The following is a 22,025-nucleotide window of genomic DNA, read 5'->3' on the forward strand; positions in this document are numbered from 1 at the left end:
TAAGTGGAGCTGAGTCCACGAAAAGATTAGCCATGATCTTATTGAATGGAGGAGTAGGCTTGAAGGGCCGGACAGCCTGCTCCTAGTTCTTATGTATCATGTGTACCATGAGTCACCATGAAGTGGTGTCATCAGGAGCAATCAGACCCATGACTTAATTTGGTTCCATGTACACAGTAATCAAGGCAACTTCATTTTAGCCTGGCTCAATTTATTCTTCACTTAAGCTGATTTTGATTGTTTTTTTACTTTTACTGCACATAAGTGAAGTAAAATTGCTTTCCTCGTCTCCAGGCTTTTTGAGTGAAAAATACTGTACGGGAGTCTGACTCCCTTGTCTGTTGTAGGTGAGACAGAGGATCCATTTTATAGCCAGTGAGATAACAGGTGAATTGGTGGAAAGTGTGCAAAAATCCTCTGAGTAACTCTGCTAACTGATGTCCCATGCAACATTTGTATACTTATGGCAGTCTGGAGAGTGCGCATTGGACTTACCAGTCTTCTCAGAACCCATCAAGCCACAGTGGAATCAAGTCAATCCCGAGTCAGAGGGGCTACTTAAGACATACTGGTGAGGATTGTCTAATTTAAAATTTTACAGTATTTTGGTTTTATTCAGGGATCTATTTTGAGTTACACTTCATTTTAGCTAGGTATGCACAATGTTGTACCGGTATGGGACACTATTTCAACTCGTACGTTGGTTTTTCCAGGCAAGAAATGTCCGAAGAAACCTAATTCTGGCTCTGGATTCTTACGGGAAACCAGGATTCACTTAAAGTTGTTTCAATTGAAGTGAGGACTTGCTGGCTGAATAGTTTCCCTTGGCTGGAGAGTCTAGAGCTGTGGATCATAATCTCAGGATCAGAAATTTAAGACCCAAGATGAGAAGTTTCTTCACTTTGTCTTTGGAATTCTGTATTTCAGAGAGCTCTGGATGCTCAGTCATGAGTTTATTGGGAAAAAAAGAAATTGATGCGTTTTGGGGTATTAATAAATATAGTGTTAGTGCAAGAAGGTGAAGTTGAGAGATGAGATCAGCCATGATCTCGTTGAATTGTAGAGGTGACTGAAAGGGCTAGTCTTCCTCTTGGGAGAAAGTGAGGGCTGCAGATGCTGGAGATCAAGGCTGAAAATGTGTTGCTGGAAAAGCGCAGCAGGTCAGGCAGCATCTAGGGAACAGGAGAATCGACGTTTCGGGCATAAGCCCTTCTTCAGGGCTTATGCCCGAAACAGAAGGGCTTATGCCCGAAACAGAAGGGCTTATGCCCGAAACGTCGATTCTCCTGTTCCCTGGATGCTGCCTGACCTGCTGCGCTTTTCCAGCAACACATTTTCAGCTCTAGTCTTCCTCTTGGCTTTCCAAGTTGAATGAAATTATGGTTAGAACTGTTGGTGCCATGGAGCCATGTCTCAATTTAATAAGCACCTCATTCAAAAATAATATGAAAAATTCATTTAAACCTCAACGCTTGTTAGTCTTTCAATGTTCAGAAATTAATCCACTCTCGGAATTTTTAATGGTGTTTCTTACATAGGTGTCATCCACTTTTTATTGGCTATCTTTCTGAACTTCCACAGGATCTGTAAATCTTTCATTGTTAAGCATTACATTTGAATTGTCTTGTTCAAGGAAACTTCAAAAGGAATCAAGCTCCCCACTCAGTCCCAGATTTACTTTTAATCCTTTAACTGTTATTTTTTAAAATGTGAATGGATTAATTAAGGAAAGGAATTGCAAAGCCAGCATTGCAATGTACTCCTCCCCTCCACCTCTCAACTATCCCATTTTAATAAGGGTCACTCAGCATCAAACAACATAATTAGGGAATGTGCCAGGGTGGACAAGGTTCCTGTTAGCAAAATCAGAAACAGAAACCTGTGCCTTGGCATTAAAGCAGATTCCACATATTGCACTGTTGGATTGGATTCCTGCCCCTTGCTGTGCACTCCCAGCAAGAATTTCAATGTGTTTTTGCATTGCTTTTATTTTGAATAAAAATGAACAGTAATATAAATGGAATTGGTGTAAATCATGTTCTCAAAGCCTGTGTTTTCTCCTCAATGATGCAGACAATATTATATTAGAGAAAGAAGAATTTCAGGACTGAGGACCTGGTGCTGTAAAGATAGGAACACATAAATAAGATAGAAGAGAAATACTGGGCTTAAAGAATCACTGACATTGAAATGCATAAGCTTTTAAAACACAAGCTTTTCATCACAGTGGGGGGGTAGTGAGAGAGCAGGAGATTGCTGCAACATAACAGGCAAAGATGTCACTATATAAAAGCATGAATCAAAGGTCGCTTACAACAAAGCTATGGGTCAAGGAAAGCCATGATTGGAAGTAATACTGTGGTGTGAAAAGGCATGGGGTCTCTTATTTCTACTTGGCAATTAGTTTGAACAACTGGAAGATCATAAAACATCAGATATTGTTGCATCCAGCATGAACCAGGTCATAACAAAAATGGTAGAAAGAGATGTCTACTTGAAAAGAATGAGACCTATTGCTACCTTTTGGACCCGGTGACATAGTGAGGCTTGGAGAAGCCATCTATATGCTTCCTCATAAAAAGTTATGCACAGATTTATCATATGTGAGACTAGTGTGTGCTTTTCTTATGGGTATTTAAGGTTAATGTTTTGAGATGAATCAATGCAGTGAATTATCAAATATTACTGTTTCCAGCTTTATGAATCCATTTAAAGGGTAAAAGGACTTACCCAACATTCTCCATATCCATAATACTTTTAAAATCTTACATCTACATACACTTGCTGTTTGTAAAATTTCACTTCCTGCTGTTATATGTTTGTCAGACCTTTCTCAGTTTTTCTCTTTTATAAATGCCCATCATCACCTTTATAAAGAATTTACATATATAAACATGTCACATGGTAAGTATACCCCCCCCAGCAGTGGTGACACTGAAGTACCCAATTTTGTGTCTCCCCAATTCACTGTACAATACAGTAGAGAATTTCCAATGTTCTGTCAGCTCCGTTTTCCAAATTATCTTGTTGAACTATAAACACCAAAATCAATTGAAATTTTAAAAAAAGACAACATTTGACTTTAAAATAGATTTGATATAAAAATAATTCGACACATCCTGTTCCAATTATCTTCTACCCTAAAACTCTATTTTCCTGGTACTTTGTTTTAATTCCTACAAACAAAGCCATAAGAGAGGGGTGGGGTGCACCCGACCTGCAATTGTCATACTTACTGCCTGTAGGACTTATTACACCTTATAACATCACTGTTGTCATATCATTATAACTCATTGTAAGCAGCAACCGAGGAGATCTGCCTGAAGTATGTTTAAAAGCAGTACATCTTGCATACAAAACACCTGAACACAGGAGCCAGCCATCATGTTCTCTCTGAGTGATTGGATTTCAAAAAGAAATACACAGGGATTTCATTCTTAGTTCTGACTGGCAGCCTTGAGCTCAATTTGATTCTGACTTCACCACAGACATTTTCTGCAATTACACCAAATACACTGTAAATGACCAGAGGCTGTTTACATAAAAACAAATAGACTTTGTGGCTTTAAAGAAATTATTCTCCGTCTTAGCAGCAGATATGTTGTCCATGATATGGCAAATATCCTTAAAGTAACATATTGTACATATACACATAAATATATATGTGTGTGCATATATACAAGTGCCATGTTCGAGATATGACCCTTTTTGCAGATGTAATCTGATTTTTTTTAAAGAGAAAGGAACTGAAGCCTGAAATTGACAACTGTGCTCTGATTGACTTCAGCAGTAGCAACTATCAGGATTTTCAACTCAGACTTGTGGTGTTAAAGGGCTAGCAGCGAATGAATATTAGTGTACAATACTAAAAGAATCCACTGTTACTTTTTAAAATCACATACCAGGTGCCACAATTTGTTACAAATGCAAATTAATCGGAATGGAAATGATACCACCTGCCAGCTTGGTCGATTGATTTAGGTGAAATAAGTTTGCAGTGATCTATATCCAGAAATTTTCAAACACCTGACAATCTGTAACTTGACTTATTCCATGAATTAACTTGTAATAAGTCTGACCTTGAATGAAGTTACATTCCCCTTCACTACTTCAGTAACACTTGACTTGTCTCCAACATTCATGTTTCAACATTACAGCTGTGACAATTGAAAAGTACTTCTTTGACTGTAAAGTTGTTTGAGGCCCTAGAATCGTGACAGGCACTATATGAATGCTAGTCTTTTTTTCACTTCCAAACACAAAGTAGAACCCAGGATGCACCTAATATTTTTTATTCTCATGAATCATTCTTATTGAATAACCCAAGAGAATTAATGTGCTGGAGTGAGTTGATCTGTTTGCATTAAATGTACCGTTACAACTGATAGAAACTATACTAGACTGTGTCATAAGCTCATGTTAGGTCTTGAATGACTTGAGACAATTCTGTCCCATCCAATGCAGTGGCCAAAGTGGAAGGGCAGTGTCTGACACTCTGCATTACCCAACACTCTGCATCACTCAGTTTTGATTCAATTATACTCATAGTTGGACACAGGAGAGTCTAACGTTTACTGCACAGAAAGGCTGCTCCTTGCTCATGATGTGAAACAGTCATTAAATGAGTTGTGCATGCGAAATTTATTAGCAAACAGGGTACAGCACAAGTAGTGAGGTAAGACAGTGCTACATAGCTGAGACACTGGTACTGGGTTTATAGTTTTTAGAATGACAATGAATAGAAACAGGCTGATTTCCGTGCTGCATTCTGGCTGTAGGTGCTTTCCATCTAAATTTTGACTTTCAGCACCAGAGATTCCAATAGGATCCAGAACTTGATTAAAATATTGGGCTAGCTCTTTCTTCCATTGCAGCCTCATGACTGGTGTATTGAGCAACTGCAGCCACGGGAAAAAACAGCTTTGAGAACATCAACATTTTGGAGTGGGTTGGTAACTGCTCTCTCTTCATCATTTTTGCTTCCCCAAATTGAAGAGAAGATATATTTTCCAACCTGATAGCATCAAAACTGATGTGATATAAGTATCAGGCAAACCTACCACATAAGCTGCCTGACGAATTGATGTGTCTCTGGGGCATTCTGAGCTGGACTTGGTTAGGGCTTTCTTATGCCCCCAAACCTTTGGTGAATCAGTCTGCTAGAACTTGGTGTTTAGATTCTCACATAAAGAAAGACGAATTGGTCAAGGTACCAGAGAACTGTCAATGACTGTGAAATCAAACCAGAAATCTGTGCCTTTCAGGAGAGGCTAGAGTGTGCAGGACAGAAGAAAAACAGAAAATCATCCCAAAAATTAGACAGTGAGATATATTACTCTGAGAAAAGGAAACCAGTTGTCATTAGTAGACTGTTTTGGAATTCCAGCGTATTATAAAAAGGCCTGACTAAACTAGCTTTCAGAGGCATTTTGTTTGTGTCTGGATTTCTGTAAACTGCTGATTGAAAAGAAACTACTATCTCATCTCAGATTTACTTAGTCGCTGATGCGCAACTGAATCTAAATGCTGTTATGACTGAGGTGATCTGCTGTTTTACAAAGTGGTGATAATGTTTCGGAGGAAGGAGGTGTCAAAGACCTGGTGTTGTCTTGGTTGACAACACATTCTGCAGAGTCAGGACAATGCCAATATTTGGCCACCTTTTGTAATACTTGTCTGTTCCATCTCTCCTGATTTTTCTCAAGCGTTAAACCTATGCCAAGGGCACTATTACCCAGTTTCAGGCCTACTACACCATTCTAAATTTCCTTTCTTCACATGTGAGTTGACAGCTTTCTGACTATGTAGGGAAAGGAAAGCACACTCAAGCCTCATGCCATCAACCCAATGTCTACATGTTAGCTGCTTCACTTGTATTACAGAAAGCACCAGCAATAGGTTAGCTGATGGCAGGTATTAATCTGTTCAGAAATGTTATTACACACCACTGGAGCAGGTGGGATTTCAACCTGGGCCTCCTGGTTCAGAGATAGGGAGATACTACTGCACCTGTAGGATAACTGATGGCATCACCAGCAACCATGTCAGGTCATATGATGTGCAGAAGATTTATTGAAAGATGGTCCTGCAGGGAAATCTCAATAAAATTCAATCAAAGGTTCTTGTGCCAAAGATTTGTTCCATGTCTGTCCCTGTGCATGTTTAGATTAGATTACTTACAATGTGGAAACAGGCCCTTCGGCCCAACAAGTCCACACCGACCCGCCGAAGCGCAACCCACCCATACCCCTACATTTACCCCTTACCTAACACTACGGGCAATTTAGCATGGCCAATTCACTTGACCAGCACATCTTTGGACTGTGGGAGGAAACCGGAGCACCCGGAGGAAACCCACGCAGTCACGGGGAGAACATGCAAACTCCATACAGTCAGTCACCTGAGGCGGGAATTGAACCCGGGTCTCTGGCGCTGTGAGGCAGCAGTGCTAACCACTGTGCCACCGTGCCACCCACTGTTTACTAAACAGAGATCAGGAGAATGGGAACCCTAGCTGACTCCATGCTCATACCTAACCCAGGGGATTTTAATAGAAACTCTGCTACACTTCAAAGCTAAGACCAGCAAACGGTACAGACTGGAAACGAAAACTTGGAACCTCATTGGCTTGTACAACTCAGGTGGACATGACACACAGCAACTGTAGAAACTACAAAGATGGTCCTGCATACATGGGAGATCATTTTAATAGACCGGAACTTTCTCACCTGGATTAGGAATGGTACGAGATGATTAGTGAAATACAAGTGGATAGCTGTCGAAGTAAAGGAAAAAGAAAACTTGTATAAGCCCAGGAAGTCTCAAAGTGCAATGAAGTACTTTTTGAAGTGTAATCACTGTTGTAATGTAGGAAACATATCATACAATTTGCACACAGCAAACTCCCACAAACTGTAATGTGATTCTGATCAGAATGAGATGTTGAATGAGGAATAAATACTAGCAAGACACTGGGAGAACTGAGGTTGCTGGAAAAACTCAGCAGGTCTGGCAGCATCTGTGAAGAGAAATCAGAGTTACCATTTTGGGTCAGGTGACCCTTCCTCAGAACGGATGATAGCTAGGAAAATGTTGGTTTATATGCAGAAGCTAGGGTGGGGGAGGGGCTAAGGAGTAAATGATAGGTAGGGATACAGCGCAAAGAGAGAGAAGAACAGTTGAACAGACAAAAGAGTCAGTAATGATCTGGCTGGGAGGGTGAATAGCTCTTAATGGAGATTGTTTGTGACTAACAATAGGTAGTGTCTAATGGCAGACTATGTCATAACAAGGCCTGGTGTGTGTTGTAGGGGACTAGGACATTGGGGGAGTTCAGGCCCTAAAATTATTGAACCTGATATTGAGTACAGAGGGTTGCAGGGTCCCCAAGCGGAAAATGAGGTGTTGTTCTTCCAGCTTGCGCTGAGCTTCACTGGAGTACTGCAGTAAGCCTGAGACAGATGTTGGCCAGGGAACATGGTGGTGTGTTACACTGGCAGGTAACTGGAAGTTCAGGGTCTTTTTTGTAGGTAGCATATAGACGTTCTTCAAAGCGGTCACCCAGTCTACGCTTCATTTCCCCAATGTAGGGGAGACCACAATGTGAGCAGTGAATGCAGTAGACTAAATTGTGAGAAGTGAAGGAGAAAGTGAGGTCTGCAGATGCTGGAGATCAGAGCTGGAAATGTGTTGCTGGAAAAGCGCAGCAGGTCAGGCAGCATCCAGGGAACAGGAGAATCGACGTTTCGATTCGAAGAAGGGCTTATGCCCGAAACGTCGATTCTCCTGTTCCCTGGATGCTGCCTGACCTGTGAGAAGTGAAGGTAAAGTACTGCTTCACCTGGAAGGTATGTTTGAGCACTCGGTTACTGAGGAGGGAGGAGGTAAATGGGCAGGTGTTACACCTTCAGCGATTGCAGGGGAAGGTATTATGGGGCTGTAGGAGGATTGTTGGGAGTGAAGGAAGAGTGGACCAGGGTGTCCCGGAGGGAATGGTCTCTGCGGAAAATGGACAAGGGAGGGGAGGGGAATATGTCTGGTGGTGACATCTCGCTGGAGGTGATGGAAATGGTGGCTGATGATCTTCTGGATGTGGATGCTTGTAGGATGGTAGGTAAGGACAAGAGGAACCCTATCGCTGGTGCAGGAGAGAAGACAGGGGGTGAAGGCAAAAGTGCAGATGGGTCAGACCCGGTTGAGGGCCCTGTTGACAACAGTGCTGGGGAGTCCTCAGTTGAGGAAGAAAGCGGACATTTCGGACACTCCTTTGTTGAAGTTGGCCTCATTGGACAGAAAAGGAGGAACTGGGAGAATGGAATGGAGTCTTTACAGGAAACTGTGTGCGTGGATGTATAGTCCAGGTAACTGTGGGAATTGGTGGGTTTATAGTGGATATTAGTGGCCAGTCTATCCCCAAAAATGGAAACAGAGATGGTGAGGAAGGAAAGGGAGGAGTCAGAGATAGACCAGGTGAAAGTGAGGCCAGGGTGGAAATTGGAAGTGAGGTCGATTAACTTTTCCAATTTCAGACAGGAGAGGGAAGCATTATCAATATCTTGCAGAAAGAGTTGTGGGTGGGGGCCAAAATAGAACTTGAACAAGGAATGTTCCTGGATTCAAAGCACAAGGGATGAAACTTCAGTTGAAATCCATGTGGGGTAAATCTGAACCAGAGGCAGTCACTGGGAATGTGATTTGGCTGTGGAAACGAGTTTTAGCAAATACCTGATCAAACACCAGGAATGACAGTGAAATTAATGTCAGTGGACTGGAGAACAGATTGAAATCCCGTCAGAGAGAGGAGCAGATCGTCAAGGTGGGCATGCCTCAAAGAGATGTGGCCGTGAGTTAAATACTAAATAAAAACTGAAAGAACTGCAGATGGTATAAATCAGGAACAAAAACAGAGGTTGCTGGAAAAACTCAGCAGATCTAGTAGCATCTATGCAGAGAAATCAAAGTTAACATTTCAGGTCTGGTGACCCTTCCTCAGAATTGGGAGAACTCCCCTGCTGTTCTTTGAAATAGTCCAGCAAGACCTTTTACATGCTCTTTATAGGGCCTCTGATTATTGTCTCATGCAAAACCTCTCACAGTACAACACACTAACAGTATGGCACTGGAGCGTCAGCCTGGATTATGTGTTTATTGAATTGAAATTATTGTCACGTGTACCGAGGCACAGTGAAAAGCTTTGTCTTGCGAGCAATACAGGCAGATCACAGAGTTAAATAGCATAGATAAGTAAATAATAATTAGTAATAAGTAAATAATAATTAGTAATTTTTAAAAGTATGCTATGAAGTTTAAAGAGTGAAGAATGATTGTAGGAAATAGGAAACTTAGATCTGCATGCAGGAGCTCGCAAAGAGTCGGCCATATCCAGCGCCACCTTGCATCATCTCTGAGACTTGACTCAGGTCAGAATTGTGGATGTCGCTGATGATCAGCACCTTTTGTGACTCCTCAGATACTGAAGCAGTCCATATCCAAATGAAGCAACACCTGGACAATATCCAGGTTTAGGGACTTTTTTCTTCATTCACAAGATATGGGTATTGCTGACCAGGCTAGTGTTAATTGCCCATATCTAATTGCCCAGAGAGCAGTTAAGAATGAACTGCATTGCTGTGGGTCTGGAGTCACATGTAGGCTAAATCAGATAAAGATGGCAGCTTACTTCCCTGAAGGGAATCAGTGAACCAGATGGATGTTTTCAACAACCAAAAATAGTTTGATGGTCATCATTAGACCCTTAACTCCCAAGTTTTATTGAATTCAAATTCGACCATCTGCCATGGCAGGATTCAAACTTGGGTCCTCAAAATGTTACCTGTGTTGCTGTATTACTAGTCTCACAATAATGCTACTCAGCCATCTCCTCCCAAAGAGGTGGGGATATATTGATAAATGGTGAGTCATATTTGTTCCACACAAGTGCTAGGCAATAACCAACCCTAAAGAAGTATCTAACCATCATTCCTTGACATTCAATGGCTTTTCCATTGCTGAATCCCATACTATCAACATTTGGGTCCATAAAAAGATTACCATTGACTAGAAACTGAACTGGACTAACCACATAAATACTGGGCTACAAGAGGAGGTCAGAAGGTAGGAATCCAAAGCAAGTAACTCACCTCTTACCTTCCCAAAGTCTGTCCACAATTTAGGACAAAGCAGCCTTCTTGGCTGGCATCCCATCCACCAGCTTCAACATTCACTCATTTCACCATGGACACAATGGCAGTGGTGTGTACCATCTACAACTCTCAAAACCTCCTTCAACAGCATTTTCCTAACCTGCAATTTCTACTATCTAAAACCTGACGAAGAAACAGTGCTCCGAAAGCTTGTGATTTTGAATAAACCTGTTAGACTATAACCTGGTGTCTTGTGGCTTTTGACGTTGTCCGCCCCAGTCCAACACCAGCACCTCCACATCATGGACACTATCTAAAAGGTCATAGAGATGTACAGCATGGAAACAGATCCTTCGGTCCAACTCGTCCATGCCGACCAGATGTCTTAACCTAATCTAGTCCCATTTGCCAACACTTGGCCCATATCCCTCTAAACCCTTCCTATTCATGTACCTTTAAAGATGCCTTTAATATGTTATAATTGTACCAGCCGCCACCACTTCCCCTGGCAGCTCATTCCATACACAGACCACCCTCTATGTGAAGAAGTTGCCCCTCAGATCCGTTTTAAATTTTTCCCCTCTCACCCTAAACATATGCCCTCTAGTTCTGGACCCCGCCCCCCACCCCACCTCCTGGGAAAAGACCTTGTCTATTTATCCTATCCCTGCCCCTCATGATTTTATCAACCTCTGTAAGGTCACCCCTCAGCCTCCGACGCTTCAGGGAAAACAGCCCCAGCCTGTTCAGCCTCTCCCTAAAGCTCAAATCCTCCAACCCTGGCAACATCCTTGTCAAGGGTAGCAGATGCATGGTAACACTACAACCCACAAGTTTCCATCTAAGTCACACACAATCCTAATTTAGAACTCTCTCGCTCTTCCTACTAGATGGTAGTGGTCATGGATTGGGAAGGTGCTGTCTAGAAAGCCTTAATGAATTTCTGCAGTGCATCTTGTAGATGGTATACACTACTTCCACTGTACAACCATGCTGAAGAGAGTGAATGTTTATGCCAATCAAGTGTGCTGCTTTGTCTTGGATAGTGTCAAGCTTCTTGAATACTGTTGAAGCTGCAGTCATCCAGGCAAGTCTATTTCATCACAATTCCTGACCTGTACTTTGTAAATGGAGAACAGGCTTTGAGGAGTAAGGAGGCAAGCTATTCATTACAGGATTCCTAGCCTCTGACCTCTTATAGTCACAATATTTATATGGCTAGTCCAGTTCAGCTTCTAGTCAATGGTAGTCTTTTGGATGTTGATAGTTGTGGGGGGATTTAGTGATGGCAATGCCATTGAAAGTCAAGGGCCGAGCTACAAATCTTCGCACAAACTTTGAATGCCATTGAAAGTCAAGGGCCGAAGTTTAGGACCTCTCTCATTTGACATGGTTATTGCCTGACACCTATGTGGCTTGTATGTTATTTGCCCAAACCTGGATATTGTCTACGTTTTGCTGTATTTGGAGGTGCATCAGTTTGTAGCTGGATTGAGATATTGTATTCCATTTTTTGGCAAATTCATTGCAACACATCTTCACTTTATTAGCTTCTTAAATCAATGTGACTCACATCACGAATTCCATTAGCATCCTTTTAGTTTGAAGGCTTTCCAGCTTGTGTAGCCTTGCACTGCATTTTCACTTCTGACCTTCATCTGTATTTTCCACACAGCCTGAACACCATGCCACCCTGTCTCATACCCACTTTTTAAACTTCTTTCAGCCAAGATAGAGGGTCATTCATTGCAGGCTGCTCATTGGGCACCTTCACTGCCAATTTAGTGGACAAATTGTGGGCAAAAAAGACCAAAGTTGTCACTTCTCCAGCTGTACAGATCTCCAACCTGCTAGAGAGTTTCAAGATGTCAGTTGCATGAAGCCTCAACCTCCAGCTCCACACAGCATACAGGCAGAATGGGAGGTTGTTATTGGTAATTGAGAAGTCATGAAATCAAACCCAATCGCCCATCAATATTTACTGAGTCTCATAAGATCACATTCTGCACAGAGAGATTGGGTTCTTATTAAGTTGCACAATCATCTCCTCTGTCCAACCCAATCAACAGAGAAAACATTAGTCAAACTAAATAGATAAAATGAAACTGAAAAGAGGATTTAGCCAAATTACCTGGTGGGGTTGAATTATGCTTGTATGATATTAATACAAGACATGTTTTAACAGGTCTGTGTTAAAATCCTCTGTTTGCTAATTAGATCTTTTGTTCAAATATATATAGGAACCTTACCCTGGATTGTATTCATGTATGTTTAAAAAAAGTGCCCCGCACAAGATAGAATGCAATATGTTATCAAGAGAAGCCATTCTTCAATATGACATGTACACTTTGTTACACCATGATCGGCTACTCAAATGAGAATATTTGTATTCTTTGTGGGACCAAGATAGGTTACACTAGGTTGCAGTGGCACATTGGGCATTGTACATAAATTAATCCAGAAATTCTTCACAGACCTATATTTAAAATTTGCTGAATACTCTGAGGACACCCACCTGAAAAAAACAAATTTATTTGCAGACCACCATTTGCATATAAATTATTTTTCTCCCAATTTGAGGTGGGAGGAGACGAAAACAGTGACATGCATTAAATTAAAAGGTGAAATACATAGATAACTTATTGCCGAGATCCCACAGCATATTGGAACTGATGTTCGTTATTGCACATTTTTGGGGGGCAGTTTTTAAACAAACTCTTTTGCGTTCCATTATTCATTGATTCAGTTTGTTTCTTTTTTTCTCTCCTTTATAAAATACTGAGTCTGGGTTTCTGAGCTTTCTTCAAGTGAGATTTTTTTAAAAAAAGTTTAGAAAACAAAGATGGCGAATTCCAGGCGTAGAGGCTGGGGCCTGTGCCCAGGCATATTTTTCGTTCCATCACACCAAGCTTACTGATTTCATTCTGAGACTTCAGTTAATATCCTTTCACAACCCTGGTGGTGGTATTTGTTTTTTTGTGGAGAGTCTATAAAGTTTGTGAACAGTAAGTTTTCCTTTATATCTCGTTTCAGACTGTCGTAACTCGCATGACCAGCTCTCTATTTGAGCTGTTACCATTCTGAGTGTTGTTAGGCCTCAGATAGCTGAGAATGTGCAGGATGGTATATCCACAGTGATGATTCAAAATGGTTCCAGTGCGCTGAGTGGAACTCCTGTCATTGTTTGATGAATGGTTCGTCCGTGAATTTCTTCCCCCTGTCTTGCTTGTCCCACTAATGGCTTCCCCTAGGTCCTTGGATTTTTCATAGTTCAGTACCTTCCATTGCTGATTAACAGCTTGCCAGCGCTTAAAGATTCGGTACACAGATGATCCCTCATGAATGATGAGGCCTGGAAAAGAGTGTTCAAATTTTTAAACTCAAAAACTTCAGTGTCATTCATTATGTTATTCAGCCAACACATCCCAAGCCGACAATGTGGTTCAACTCCCATTCAGCTGGCCACACTTGACCTGCAAAATCATTCAGAATTCCATTTAGTTGGGTCATCAGATTATTTCCTTTATTCATTTACTAAGATTAATAAACCAGAGGAAACAAAGCATAAGCTCAATATGAGATAATGATTTATCCATAAGGCAATATTGCCTTTTATGGGGAGTGCAGGTGACAACTCAGATAGCCCTCTCTCTCTGTTACAATTAAGACAGTAAGACTTGCATGAATTTGAAGGTTTTGCAGACTCTAGGTTAAATGAGGGAGAGCCAATATCAAGGCAACTTCATTATAAATTGAGTGTCTGTTTCACGGAGTAAACATTCAGAAAAGGCCTCTACACAAAGTCAACCCCACAAACAAAGGTAAATTGAGGAAGGGGGCACTTAAAAAATGACTCTCTGCCCAGATTAGAACAAAAACCAAAGCACCATGACTCAGTAAAACTTCTTTAAAAAAGGATACAGTTTGGAATCTAGTGTTCCATAATGGGTTTCCCATTCTCCAGGATTGCCCTGAAGTTCTCCACGAATTAAAGATTAAATCAACAGGACATTGCTACAAGTAAAACCCAGGCAAAAAAAACCTCAGGGAAATTATTAAGTTTTGAACATTTTCGATTAGCTATCAAAATCTTGGAGCTATCAAGAACAAATTGTCTCATCCAAAGACAAGTTGAATCAAATTGGTTAACACTTTCCAGTTATCTGTGGAGAACCATCTGGAGGATTGACCAATTGTGGGAGTATGGCAGATTGTGAATATACTCAGCCAGAGTTGGCAACCATCGTTCTTTTGAATAGAGATAATTAGTGCCCCTTTACAATTCCTGCCCGATCCTATAAAATGAACAGTCAGTAAAATCTGTGGCCTTAAATCCCTGGAGAAAATGTAATTTGATTTTGTATATAAAGATTTATGAAAAATGCAAATATGATCTGCACTAATGCTGTTAATATAAAATGTTCAGCCTCCTCTTGTTTCAACAGAGTAAGGTTAATCCCATTTAGTACTTTACAAGATGTGGCTGTCTGTTGACCCGACCCACTGCATCCTTCAGTCACTATTGCCACACAACAATTTTTAATAGCTGTCCTTTTAATCAGTTTTTCCCCTCTCCTCTCCATTATTATCCTTGCCTCGGAGTGGCAGCCAGGAACAATGGGGGGGGGTAAAGGCAGGGAGAATTAATTATGTCCTGTGTTTTGAATGCCAATGGAATTGTTTACTGGTTGTGCATTGAAAGCCTATATGATCAGGTGAGCATATTGTTGAATTTGCTTCATTATGTCAACAAGCTTCAAAACAGGATTCCTGAGAGGGTTAGCCTGTAGTCAGGATGGTGATCTAAAACAATACAGCCCCAAGGGTGTTCAAGATATTCAAAACTATGGCAAGTGTGAAATTTATAAAAAAAACTTCCATTCAAATTTAACTTCAAGAATTAATTGCAAAACAGGTACTGGGGCATTTTTTGAGGTATTTCCAACTAAAAAGGGTGATGGCTATACCTGTTGAAATGTGGGGATTTGCCCTTTTAACAAGCATAGAGATTGAAACATGAGAAGGCATGAAAATGTAGCTCAATACCAGGCTGGGGAGTTTGGGTACTAAAGGGATGAGTTTCAATGGGCTGAATAGCCTTTTCATGCCCTTGATTATCTCTCTTTTTGCAGATGTTCCTTGTTGCGCTACTAGTATCCAAAAGGTCACCTGCTGTTCCATAGAGAATGTCCTGATTAGCCTCAAGACAAAGCTGAATTACTGTGTACAAGACAACAAATCCCAATGGAGGTTGCATGGAGAAGGTCAGGCTGATTTGGTGCATTAACTGCAGACTATTTAAACTGAAGGTCATCTTTCATGATTAGACACAAGAGTTGTTGCAAATTTAAAAGCATTAAATCAGATCCTGTTGGGAAAATTTTACAGACAATTCCATACAATTGATTTGTGCATATGCTCCATTTACCCGTCATCAGGTTATCCAAAATCTTCTAGTTCCTACTTATTTTCAAAGAGGTCTTGCTATATTGGTTGGGATGAAACACTATGGTCAGAAGCAAACTCTAATAAAACAGGTTCAACCCTGTTGAGAACAAGGGAATTCTTGAACAGATTAGACTGTGCACCATTTGCAGCCACTTGGCAACTATGCAATAGATAATTATTGACCTTGGCCCAATGCAAAGTGGGATGCAGAATTTCAGATATTAACACCATCCAGAAGAGTCTTCCACGGGCATGAGGAATGGTGAGGAATTACTCATTGGTGTGGAATTCCCTTCCTAAACCTCTCTGCTGCCCTCTCTCTTCCTTTAAGACACTCCTTAAAACCTAACTCATTTGTCAAACATTTGGTTACCTGTCCTAAAATCATGTGGACTTGGTGTCATTTTTTTGTCTGCTAACACACGTGTGAAGCACCTTGGTGAGTGTTACTGTATTAAAAAGTTGCTATATAAATGCAGGTTGTTGCTGTTGTTCTATGTGGACTGAAACAAAATCTCAAGGCCCCCTTATGTCCCCATGGAGCTTAACAATTCTTACACTGCTCTGTACAGAATCTCAGAGAACTGACAGTCCTGTCTCAGAGAACTGACAGCCCTGCAGAGGATGGACCAATATCATTCAGTCTATTGATCTGCCTGGCTTTGACTGCAGTGATTCTGTCAAACAGAGCGACAATATTCCATTGCTGGATTTGAGTATACTTTGCAGTCTTATAAAAGTGCATCATCAAACTAACAGAAAAGGTATTAAGACAGTCCCTTTACACCTGTGCAGAAACATCGAGCACAATGTGACACTGTTTGTTTTTAGGATACATTTTACAATATCATACACCTGTCACTATGACACAATGTCTTCTCAGATTTACTATAAGCAATGCCACTGGTGATCTGTTTATTTAGTGATAATGTAATTCCACAGCATGTCTAATTCAGTGGGACTTCTGGTTATATAACCCAAGAATCTTGATCAGAACTGCTGTTGGCCATATGATGGTCAGCAGGCCACCACAGCATTGTAACTGAATCACTACTTATTCCTAATGGATATTTAATACTGATCAACGGACAACTGGCACAGTGCAGACATGTAGTGGGGGAGAAGAGGAAACTCTCCCCTACCATTGCCCCTTTCTCAGTCAGCTAACATAGGCTAAGACTGTCAAACTGAGAAAAGCTTGGGGTGAACCTGAGGCTCCTGGTTGTAAATCCAAATAACCATTTGTTATGACTTGCTGAGTTTGTATTGCACAGCTCATAAACATTATTTTTGAAAAGACTGGCATATAAATTACATTGGACATAAAAGTAAAATGATAGGACAGTTTTCAGACAGATTTCGACTGTGTTTGAGAGTAACAAATAAATGCAATCTGATTTATTATTTATGAATGGGATTACAAAATTAGGCCCTAAATTGGCTCAGATGGTGAAGTGCAACACGGGAGCTTTGGCCCACTCTTTGTCAATAATTCTTTATGGAGGAACGTTCTACTCCCGTTATGTCTTGAGCCCTTTCTGCACATGCTCAGGAAAACTTAGATAGTATGACATGTTGACAAACAATTTGTATTTTTTTAAAATGGTGAATGCTCAGGTGAAAACCAACAGTGCCAGATACTGAAATTGAAAAAAGGCAGAAGAGAAATGGAAGAGCTGCAATTTTATAGCGCCTTATCACATCTCTCAGAAACACTTCACTGAATTAATTGCTTGGAACACAGAGTCATATTATAAAGCCAAATGCAGCAGGCAATTTGCGCACAGCAAGATAATACTAACAAACAGCAGTGAGATGAATGACCAGCTAATTGGTTTTGCCAGAGTTAGTTCAGAGAGAAATGTTGGCCAGGACAGCAGAAAAATTGCCTGCTCTTCTTCAAAGAGTACCTTATTGGATCTTTAATATCTCAGGCCACTAGTTTAATATCTTAGCTAAAGGGCAGAACTTCTAACAAAACAGCATTCCATCAGCTTGGATAGTGAAAGTCGTAGATAATGTGCTCAAGTCCTAGAGTGGGGCTTGAACCCACAACCTTCTGATTTAGAGGCCAAATATTTTTCCAACTGAGCCAAAATGACAACTAAAGAAGACAAGATAAATTGAGTGATATCAACCCTCTGTTTTAAAAGTTTGGAAATCATCAGAGGAAGGGAGGCAGAAACATTCGACCTTAAGGTCCTAGGAAAATTAAACTAGGTGACCATGATCCTGATTTCAACATAGTATGGAAGGAAGAGGTGCAAACTGGGATACTTGAACTTTTAGAAGTCACAAGAAAGAAAGGTTCAGAGGACACTGATCATAGTACGATGTACAGTTTGATGTTTGACACAGAGATGCTTACCTATACAGACGATGTCCATGAAGCCATACATGCCGTAACAGATCTGGAAGAGCAGGTCCTGTCTCTGCCACTTAGCCGACGGACTGAGGGAGGACCAAATTAACCAGGAGATGCTAGCAATTAGGAAGAGGGAGCCAAGGATGATGGCAGCTATCTGCACCTTTTCAATCACTGTGAGGGAGATTGCCTGCCACTGAAATGGAACACAGAAGGGCGCAGAATGTGGAATAGAAAAGCATGGAAAGGTGAAGAAGAGAGAGAAAAATATAGGAGACGAGAGTATGACAGAGTGAAGACAAGAAAAGGAATGAGGAAATAGGAGAGACAGAAATAAAACAGGAACAAACAATTAGAGGGAGAGAAAGAGAAATTAAAAGAAAGGTTGTGATACAAGAGAATGAGTGGGCCAGGGTTGGAGACATAAGAGGGAGAGAGAATAACATTAAAGCCAAGCACCTTATGCCAGTATCACATGACTTGATTGCTATAGCGCATGAAATAATGACAGCACTGGTCTCTGAACAGCAGACAGGAAGTCACCTGAAGATCTGGCTCATCAGCTGGCTAAAGTTGCCATGGTGGTTGGAGATGTTAAGGCCCGTTTTGATCTAGTTTACATCCCGTGCACTGATCAGAACAAAGGCACTCAGACATGACAGATCAAGTAGTGTTAAGACTAGCTCTGACAGCCCAAAGCAGCTCCAGGTCCGATAAAGCACAGGTTAGATACAGAGTAAAGCCCCCTATACTCTGTTCCAACAAGGTGCCTTAACCTGAGCTCCAGTATGGCAGGGCTTGGAAGCAATGCAGTGGTTTGATTTTGCATCCTTATGGCATCCAAGTTATAGTGGGCTGGATTATCAGCAGTTACATGCTGTGAACTAGTGATTAGATTGTTATTTTCCTGACTCACTTGACATAGGGCCCTTTCACCCAGCAGAGAACAGAGAATTTGTTTCAGCAAGCTAGGTCAGAATTTGACCCTGGCTGAAAGGCCCTACTTCGCCAACCCAGTTCCTGGTCACCAGTAACCTCAAACTATTCGATCATATTTGTTGCCTTTTTGTTGTGCTATTTTTTTCTTCTCTCCTGACACTCCTTATATCCTGCCTCATTTTCCTCTGGAAGGTTGGTGCAATATCATGTTCCTAAGCCACTGGCTTTTAGAGGCAGCTGTTAGGAGATGCAGGAGAATTCTGTCTGGTATGACTGGACCTTTGGAACTTATCTGAGTTATGAAAATCAAAAAATGCTGTACAGGTTTGTACAGGTGAGCCAATGTTAAACTCAGTGCTGGGCAGTTATGAGTAGCAAATCTTAGAGGTGTAAGTGCATTCAAAATATAGATTGTGTGTTGAAAAAAACTAAAAACAGGGCATCACAGAGCATGTTTTGTCTGGTCCAACATTACAGAATCAGTCATACCCTTTGACCGATGTCAAATGGTATAATTGTAATTCTTTCTCCTCAAGATGGTGAGGTAGAGTTCAATAGGTGCCAGCAGCCCCCTGATATCTCACTCAAGTACCATTCCTCACATGAATCTGCACAGTGTTGGTGAGGAGAAGTGGTGGTAGAAATCATAACCCAAGTTTGATCACACACACACACACACACACACACACACACACACACACACACACACACACACACTCATGGTAAGTGAGGAGGAGGAGCAGGAACCTAGAGTACTCACCACATCCCTCTTGTCAATGGTGTCCAGCATGGCTGGGATCAACTATTTCAACACAGAGCTGGAATTAATTAATCTGAGGACATGCGTGGTTTAGAGTGACTCAGTAACACATCAAACAGTGTCAACCAATCAAGCCACGGAGCAGCACAATGTACTGTCATGCTATGGCCTTGAAGTGACCATTTCAGCAAGATTTGAGGGATTATGCGCATTGCTTACACTTTACACAGCAGCAACAGGCATAATATATGACCCAGAATTTTACTTTCTCATGCAATATATTCCTTGCTTGTTGTTTTCATGGCAGGGTTTCAATAAAGCACGCAGGTCAATAAGAATAATCAACACCTTTAAAAATGCTAATGCCCTAAAATAGGATCAGGGAGAGCAGGTCAGCTGTTGCATTGCGAATTCCCTGGGCAATTGAAGCAGTGAGTCAGGTGGTCAGGCAAAGTAAGCATTTCTCCATGGTTTGAGAGAAAGGCAGCCTGTTTGTAGGATTGCTCTTCTCAGAAGCACCTGGTACAGGAGAGACAGCGAGTAGCAGAAGCAGCCAATACAATGCCCTTGATGGAACTGAAAGGAGATAAGAAATGATAAATCCAGAGGAGTTGGAAACGTCAAAAGTATACGTCATGGTCATCTGAAAGAAGACTTGCATTTATAGAGTACAGCCAGAAAAGAAAGATAGAAAACATGGCAGTCAACTTATGCACAGTAAGCTCTATATAAAAACCAAGGTGATATTGATAAGGTTATCTATATTTCTGATGTTGTCTAAGGGATAACTATATCTGCTGTTCAGGTAATTGCTGTGGAATCTTTTGTTTCTGACAGTGCAGCAACACCTCAGTACTGCATTGGGAATGTCAGCCTAGATTATAGTGCTACCTGCTGAACTACTGCCAACGTGTGCGCACGCACACAATCTGGATCTCAACAATGCTTATTTAATAGTCCAATTATCAATTAATGAGCCTAATGACCAATCCATCACATGATTTAAATGTGATGCAGAAAATCCAGGCACAGCATGATATTTAGCATCCTGACAGACTGCAGCTATCGGATCTAAAGAAATCTACGAAAGCAAGGTCAAAAGTACCACTGGGCACAAAAGGAAGCTACAACATGCCATATTTTAGCAAGCAGATGTCAATCAACATAATGATGTGGACCAGAGCAATGGATACTTTATGTGAATTAACTCTCCCACGAAGAAGATGAGTCAAAATGCCTACATTGTGCGCACAGCAACATTTCATGTAGGGAAATGCTTGCCTCTGACTAATCTTTGAAGCTGTGTAGACACCATCATCTACATAGTATCTTAGCACTTTAGAAGGTGGCAATATAACCAATGGGAAGAGACCATGACACTGCCTATTCAAAGAACTCAAGACCTTGTCCCCATTTAAGAAGGCAAACCCTGATAAAAATGGATGGGAGAGCATCAAGGAAACTTGAAAACGTTTCCTGTTCATGATCCTCAAACCATTTGATTGGTATTGTAATGATCAGTCATGCAATCATCTACTGAGTGACACTGGATTATGTCAAAGCACGTGATCCACTGAGGGTGTCTTCTCAGGAATAGTGGAAATTAATGACAAGCTAGTCAGTGCTCCTGAGAAAGTCAACTCCTCACAGCACCATCAGTGCCATTCTATACCACAGCCTCATGCACCTCCAGCAACAGTCCAGACAACAATATTGAGGAGAAAAACAAGAAAGGCTTGCATTTGTCTTTCACAATCTCAGAACATTGCAAAGTGCTTTTCAGCCAATGTAGTACATTCTGAAATGTAGTAACTATTGTTCATTTAGAAATAAATAACAGCCAGTTTGAGCACAGCAAGCTCCGACAAACAACAACTTGATACTGACCAGTATCAATTGGTGCTGGATAAAGGGCAAATATTGGAGCGAGTTACTGTGCATAGATCAGAAGGACCAAATTATATTTGCCTGCTCAAGGCCATGCATCTACTGGTAGAACACCTGCGATAGTTGCTGCCTTTGCTCCAACATGTCAGGATTCAGATCTCACTGGGTTTGCAAACAAGCCAAATTTCTGCCTGAGGAGCATCATACACATGAGTCACTTGTGTGCAAAGTTATGGGGATGACCATAACTGAGCTTGAAATTCACAACCTTTGGCACACCTATCTGAGGTGTAGCCCACCTTGAAACACATAGCAACTAATGTGGAATCTTCTGCAGAGCACTCAGTGATAGTGCAGATCAAAAACACTTCTTTAGAAATCCTTACGCTGCAGGTCTAGAGATCCTAACTCCCAACTTACAAATGTTAACTTATGGCCAGCTTTGGGATGCTGGGAGAGCAGATGGAGATGGATTGAAGCAGGA

The 22,025-nt window shown here is 41.2% G+C and overlaps 1 protein-coding gene across 1 annotated transcript in view; it reads right to left on the reverse strand.

Moving 5' to 3' along the window:
* Positions 1-11,447: 11,447 nt before the first annotated feature.
* march9 (membrane-associated ring finger (C3HC4) 9) overlaps positions 11,448-22,025 on the reverse strand; it is a 55,899-nt gene continuing 45,321 nt past the window's right edge. Inside the window, exons 3-4 of the mRNA XM_043682132.1 lie at positions 17,959-18,151; positions 11,448-13,494 (exon numbers count right to left, since the gene is read on the reverse strand). Of these exons, the coding sequence (XP_043538067.1) occupies positions 13,172-13,494; positions 17,959-18,151 (516 nt within the window). The 3' untranslated portion in view covers positions 11,448-13,171. The remainder of the gene's footprint in view (positions 13,495-17,958; positions 18,152-22,025) is intronic.

The sequence above is a fragment of the Chiloscyllium plagiosum genome, chromosome 43 (assembly GCF_004010195.1).
Source record: "Chiloscyllium plagiosum isolate BGI_BamShark_2017 chromosome 43, ASM401019v2, whole genome shotgun sequence".
Lineage (NCBI taxonomy): Eukaryota > Metazoa > Chordata > Chondrichthyes > Orectolobiformes > Hemiscylliidae > Chiloscyllium > Chiloscyllium plagiosum.